The sequence below is a fragment of the Polypterus senegalus genome, chromosome 2 (assembly GCF_016835505.1).
Source record: "Polypterus senegalus isolate Bchr_013 chromosome 2, ASM1683550v1, whole genome shotgun sequence".
NCBI classification, from domain to species: Eukaryota; Metazoa; Chordata; class Cladistia; order Polypteriformes; family Polypteridae; genus Polypterus; species Polypterus senegalus.
The window spans coordinates 22831534-22838963 of record NC_053155.1 but is presented as its reverse complement, the minus strand read 5'-3'; the positions used below and the strand labels follow the sequence as shown (position 1 = coordinate 22838963).

General features: G+C 36.1%; 1 protein-coding gene across 1 annotated transcript in view; it reads left to right on the top strand.

The window, feature by feature from the left end:
* Window positions 1–343: 343 nt before the first annotated feature.
* The window catches only part of LOC120524357 (immunoglobulin kappa light chain-like), a gene marked incomplete at its 3' end in the record, with an annotated part of 15629 nt that continues 8542 nt past the window's right edge, over window positions 344–7430 (top strand). The window contains exons 1-3 of the mRNA XM_039746219.1: window positions 344–421; window positions 872–1219; window positions 5798–6118. Of these exons, the coding sequence (XP_039602153.1) occupies window positions 379–421; window positions 872–1219; window positions 5798–6118 (712 nt within the window). The remainder of the gene's footprint in view (window positions 422–871; window positions 1220–5797; window positions 6119–7430) is intronic.

The following is a 7430-nucleotide window of genomic DNA, read 5'->3' as shown; positions in this document are numbered from 1 at the left end:
ACAGTAAGTCCAACTGTATGTGTCAGATGAGTAAGGAGGATACTATTAAAATGTGTCTAAGAACTCATTACAAAGACTGAGCTACTGCAGTTTTTAGTATGCCACTTCTTCCATTTTAAGAAGTTAAAAACAGTAAACCCAAAGTATCAGCTGAATTTTATTTTGTGAATCACACCAACCTAATTCTTGTGGCTTAAGTCTTAAATCTTGAAGAACTGAAGTTTTATTTATATATATTCTCTTGAAGTAAGCACCAAAGGAGTGTAAAGCTTACTGCCCGCCCATTTCTTTGACTTATCATTTTAGTGACACAAGTGAGAAGCTCCATTTGTCTCTTCTTTTGATTTGCAATCATTTGAGACTACAGGAGCTGCTGAGATGATTGTGTGCTCCATTCTTCTCTTGTTGTTCTGCAAAAACCGTAAGTACAGTATTAAACAAATTCGTTATTTATGATGGATATAAAGTATTCTTTTATGTTCTAAATACAGTACTGTATCTGTTTAAGTGCATGCAACCTTTATAGAAAAAGATTTATATTGTAGATTTGTGAATGCTTGTAGTCAGGTCTTTGTCACTGATAAGTACTGACAGTAGAGACAAACCATGAACTAAGCAGAGAATATGACCTTATTTTAGAGTGTTAATAAAGACCTTTTACACAGATTTAAAACTAAGTGCCTTGAGCATGGCATAGGTGCTATATGCATAAAATGTATGTATGTATGTATGTATTATTATTATTATGAATTATGGTCAAATGAATCTTGTATTGATATATAAACATTCACTAACAGTTACTGCAAATGCAATAAGTTGATTTAATTGAATGGATTCTCTTATCTTGCGAGTTCTTTTGCCCTCTTTCCAGATGTCAGTCTAGCAGACGTCTTCATGCAGCCTCACCAGTCAGTTAGAGCCCAGCTGGGAGGTTCAGTAAACTTGGCGTGCCACATGAAGATATCTTCTCAGTACTCCTACATTTGGATTAAATACACCCAAGGAGAATTGCCTGAAACCATTGTGTTCTGGTCAAATCATGAGGATAGGACTCTTAAAGGAAATGATGGGAGCACACGATACCAAGTGATGACAAGCCTCAGCTCCTTCAATCTCTCCATTAAACATCTCAACGCTTCAGATTTGGGCACATATTACTGTGGAGTGGTGAAGCCTGAGTCCATCTTGTTTGGTAGTGGAACTGAGATCTGCCTATCAGGTGAGTGCTATTTGAGATTTGAGTCAAGTCTTTCTTCAGAATTGTCAGCAACATGCAAAACACTAAATGGGTGTCTGACGTACAAGCAGATAAAGAAAAGGACTCTGATGATTTCTTTTGCCAGGTATCAGCAGTGCTGACGAATGTCACAATATCAAAAAAGTTAATTTATTTTACAACAATGGCAGTAATAGACTACTGTTTTAAATTTTTTTTCTTACTCTTATATAAAACATATATATGATTTATAGATTGTAGGACACCTTTACAAATGTAGTGAATAGAAAATAAAAACAACAAAAAATCCAGTAATTCACAATGCATCAGGTTCACAGTGGCTTGCCTAACGTACCTAAAAGTTAGCTATGAATTAAAAAAAAAATAAACTGCAATTACAAAACTAAATTGTACCTATCCTGTATTAGTTGCCCATTTTCCCACTGTAGTTTTTTTTTTATAGTGTACAGAAGCCATTTCATTTAATAGATTTCTTTTGTGGCAATAAGGTAATGTTAGAAAACTTCTGACCAGGCAGTCCCAATCACAGTAAGGCACTGTGCAAAAGCTCTTTAAATAAATACATAAAAAGATTGATAAATAAATATATATATACACACACACTATGGTCTGAACACACACCAGCATGACTACAAGGGAAGAAAAATTTAAAAATAAAGAAAAGGAAATGTCTGACTTGGTAGTCATAGACACAGTGAGGCATTATACAGACATATTACTGTTGGTATGACGGACCCCCAGTTACTTTTCTTGCCATACTTCTGCTGAATAATTTGTGGTCTGAAAGTCCTCACTGTTAGTGTCTCAGAGAGAAGATGTGCAGAATTGTTAATAATGACATTCAGTTTTGCTTTAATTCTCAATTCCACTACAACCTCCAGGGAGTCCAGAGTGTTTCCCATAACTAAGCCTGACCTTTTAAATTGCTTGTTGATTCGGTGGACCTAAATTGAAGTGATGTTAGTAGCCCGGCATACCACAGTGTAGAAAATGGCACTGGCCATCATAGAGTTGTAGAAGATGTGGAGGATGTTGTTTCCTACATTAATGAAACACAATCTCCTAAGGAAAAAGAGTCTGCTCTGCCCTTTCTTCTCTAGTTCCTCGTTGTTCTGAGACAAGTCCAACCTGTCATTGATTTGGACCACCAAGTACTTGCAGGAGAGGACCACCTCTACATTAACTCAATGAATAGTGACTAGACATTTAGGCTCTTTGGTTCTGTGAAAGGCAACTTGGTTTTGCTGAAGTTACATTGCAGACAATTCTCTTAGTACCAAGAAACAAATTTCTCTCCCTGACTCCACTCCTCTGTCTCTTCACACCCCATAAGTGCATAAAGATCTTAATTAGTAATTGTCAGCCATTCACTTTTTTTACAATTTTTTTCAACCAAATATTTTATTAAAATATGTAAATCATGATGAACACACACACAGGTATAAATTGGAGTATGTTAGAAGATAAGCTGTTGTTGTTTTCATTTCAGTCTCACAATTTACTGACATCTGGTTAAGAACCAAAACATAATTACAAACTCAAAGCAGAAAGAAAGAATTCAATTAAAGGTTCATAATCTTAATACATACGTTGATCAAAATAAGCACAAATAAATAGTGTTGTAAGAGCAATTATTGTACTCCAGGTAGTTTGTGTAAACTGGCAAAAGTCAACAATTCTATTATTGACATAAATAGTACTTGGATAATGTTGTATATATCTGTAATTATTGAGGTACCAAGATAGAAGACCGACTGGGCTGATCCCAGGGTTACAGGGGATGATTAACACAAACATTAAGAAGTTTTTATTTACACAGAGAGCCATAAACACATGGAATAAGTGATGAAGTAGTGTGGTAGACAGTAAGACTTTAGGGACTTTCAAAACTCAACATGCTGATATTTTAGAAGAATTGAGAGGATAGGACTGATGGACTTTGTTGGGCTGGACTGTTCTTGTCTAGATTGTTTTAATGTTGTTCTACTGTACATCCATATTAACTTACGTCCCCAGTGCCAGATATCTAGTTGATGGAGATATACAATATGAATCATGTACTCTTTGTATTATTTGGCAGATACCATATATTATATTAATGACCTGCTTCTTGAAAATGCAAAGGCATGGCAGATGTTTGCCGACTGGCTGACCAACCACAAGTGTTACCTGGCAGGTAACCACCCAATTATCTGATTGTGATCCGAATTAATTCATGTAATATTCCGATCTACACCTTGTCAAGTCAGCAAACTAACCGCCATGGTGTAACGTCTGGGGCTGTGCCTAAAATGCTGACGCCTGAGGTTCGATTCCGGCAAGGGGAAGCAAAAAGTGCATAGAGCTGATGAGCCCCAATTAGGGAGAAAACACGTGTTGTGTGCTCTTTGTATTATTTGGCAGGTACTGTATCTTATATATATATATATACATTATATTATATTATATATATATAGAGAGAGAGAGAGACACACCTTACAGGACATGACAGTTATACAGTTATACTGTACAAATGCCACAATGATAAGATGACTCGAGGTTGCTGGCCTTACAGACAGAGTTTCAAAGAAAACACCATACAGTATCTGAAACTGGCAAATAAAAAGAAAAAGTTAAAGTAAGCAACAGTTTGGAATCATCCAGAAATCCATCATCCATGTTGTTTTTTGTCCATTTTGACCTTTACTTTTTGGCTGATTGTAAATTTTACTTTTCACTGTTGTAAATGTGCCAGCAGTACTAGCCCTTTGCAAGATATATACATACATATAATTTATGTATTTAAATTAATTTAATGATAACCTTGATATAAAAAATAGTAGTATTTTCTATCCAAATGTTTTAAACTTTTGAACACCAATGTGTGCGTATATAAAGAGTCAACTCAGAAAAATATTGTGCATATACATACTTGTCTTCAAAGCATTGAACTGTGTAAGTCTATCCAATTTGTTTTTTATAATAATTTTCCCTTGGAGTTTTAAATTCTGCATGCTTCTTGTTCTTGTATTTAAATTAAATCTGTGCACATTTTTAAAGTAGACTTTTGCTGCAGTACTAATTGCAAGAGGGAGTCAGAGTCCCACCACTCATTGTTCTTTTCAAATGTAGCAAGTAGAAAAGAGCCATACCAGTATAAACGTGAATGAGCCATTTTAAGACAGCACTGAAACAGAGAATATCCTAAGATATAAACCTAGGACTCTGCAGCAGTACATATTTGTGGCAGCAAACAGATTGTCTATGCATTAAAGCATTAAAATGGTTTAATATGTCCTTCCAAAACATTTTTATAGCAATATTGAAAGAGAAATATTGAAATATTGAAAGAGTCCCATCCCTATATTGCTTCATTTAAATGGAACACATTGACCATAACAAAAATGTGTTTCTGATTCATAATTAAATGCAGCAAACGTCTTCATCTTCTTCCTCTTCAAATTTTTCTACTTCTCCGTGGGTTAGATGAGCCTGATAAACTTTCTCCAAACAGCTTGGCCATGCACCTCCTCGGCAGTCAAACCTTTTTTCCCTCAGATCTTCTTTTAATAACAATAATTAGCTATTTGTTAGTAATTAATGTTACCACTTCCAGTACCTGGGTAAATTAATTTATTCAAGACATGGATTGGACATATATGGAAAGTCTATCTGAAAGCTTTGGACACCATACATAAAGAAGCTCTGAATGAAACACCAGTGCACCACAAAACACATTCACACACACACACCTATACAGTTAGTCATGCTTGAACGATCTAAGATTAGAAATTAACATAAGATATACATCTCTGGCATGTGGAAGAAAACTGGAGTATCCAATGGAAGGCCACGAGAACAAAAGAATCAACTCCACAGAAATTGGGACTGACCTGAGATTTGAACAATGGCCTACGGCACTGTGAACCAATTCATTAGTTTGCAATCCAAAGCTGACCTAAATGTTGATATCAAATCTTGATTTCATCTCTTATGTATACAGTATATATACTAGCTGTGTAAGCCCGTGCTATAAAAAGCCCAGGGTCCTAGAAACTATTGAAATCGTCAGAAAAAAAACTGAAATGAAGGGATGTCAGGTAATTGAAATGAACTCTGGGCATCTCCCTCCTAGGAGGATTTGTTTTGCCGACGTGTTCACCTCGCTTCTGCATTAGCGGCGGGAGGAAAAGTAAAAGGGATACCGTTTGTTGCCGATGTTAGCAGCTAAGCAATTTTGTCTTTCTTCTGAGGTTTTGTTTTGACAACATGTTCGCATCACTTGTGCATTAGCAGCAGGAGGAAAAGTAAAAGGGATACCATTTTGCCGATGTTTGCGGCTGTGTCTTTGTCTTTCATCAGAGGTTTCGTTTTGCTGACGTTCTCACCTCGCTTGTGTTGTGTTTCATCGGAGGCCTTACCCCAACTCTACCACTCACTCCCGGGACAGATAGTCACACACACTTCCATGCATAGACATTTATATATAGTATAAAAAGTGTCAATATTACTCATGAAATCTATACATCTATACATTATTTAAAAATTCTTTTTTAAGGCAAAGTGTATTTTTTTGCGAAGGTAAGGAAACAATTAGAGGAATTTTTCAGCCTCCTGTTTTGAAACCAGTCCAGTATGGAGACGACGTGACTTTGAAGTGTATAATAAACAGAAGAGTGTTTGGAGATGCACATCAGGTATTCTGGATTCATCGCACCATCGGAGGTTCCTATCAGACTATAAGAAGCACTCATGCAAATAGGAGGAAATGTGCTGATAAATCTCAGGAGTGTGTCTTCAGCCTTCAAAAGAAGAATTTCAGCTTCCAAGATGTCGGCACTTATTACTGCGCTTTAGTGACATGTGGTGAAGTCATTCTAGGAAATGGAACAGAATTTACTGGTAAGTTAACTGATAATCATAAATTATCATCATCACTATATATTATGTGGACAATAATGTTGGCAAATTACATCTATTATACATTTTATTTGATCATTAGGAACACACCAAGTCCTCTTATTGTGTTTGTTTTCCTAAAGACGGTAGCTGTGGAAATTAATACCCTTAACTCTTTATGTGTTAGAATTACAGAATACTAATCTAGGACATTAAACACCAGGGTCAAGTCAAATGCTTTAAAATAGAAATTATGCAAGTGTACAGTATACATCCAACAAGGATATTGAAAAAGATGACACTTACAGAAATATTTTAAAGTTATATCTTGAAAGTTTCTATCTTCCTAAAAACGTGTTTTTGCTAAATAGTCTGACTATTTAGTGGTGGTTAAGGTTAGGGCCGGTTTAGGGTTAACTGACCACCTTTATTATAATCTTCAAGCAGTCTGAACGTAGGCATGTTAATAATATTTGGAATACTGTACTTAAAATAAAGTGTCTCCAGGGTTCACCTTGTGATGGAGCAGGCTGTCCTGGTAAGTTTGCTCAGGCATTGTGCTTCTTTTGAGCTCAGGTTGCTTCCCCAGGAGACTGCAGTGTTGAACACCACACTGACCTGACTATGGACTAGTAGAACATTTCTAGCAGTTTACTGCACACATCAAAACACCTGAGTCTCCTTAGCGAGTCCAGTCTGCTCTGACCCTTGTTGTCCAGCACCACTGTGTTGTCAGACCAGTGCAGTTTGCTGTTTATGTGGACCCCTAGGTATTTGTAGCTCTGCTTCACTTCCACATCCTCGCCCTGAATGTTGAGAGGTCTCAGAGGCTATTTGATACATTACAAGTCCTCCTCCAGCTCCTTTGTCTTTCTGATGTTGAGATGAAGGTGGTTTTTCCTGCACCACAAGACAAACATCTCCACAACATTCCTGTACTAAAGGTTCATATGTGGGTTTCAGATTCAGTAACTAATGCTGGACGATGAAATGTACAGTACATTTTTTTATAGAAAAGAAGAAAAAGTAACCCAAAAGTAATGCACTCTTTGTAACATGTTACATTTTATAATAAGGAATTATATAACATACTAGCAAAATACCCGCCTTCGCAGCGGAGAAGTAGTGTGTTAAAGAAGTAAAGAAAAAGAAAAGGAAACATTTTGAAAATAAAGTAACATGATTGTCAATGTAATTGTTTTGTCACTGTTATGAGTGTTGCTGTCATATATATATATATATATATATATCAAAATACCTGCGCTTCGCAGCAAAGTCGTGTGTTAAACATAACATGATTGTCAAAGTAATTGTT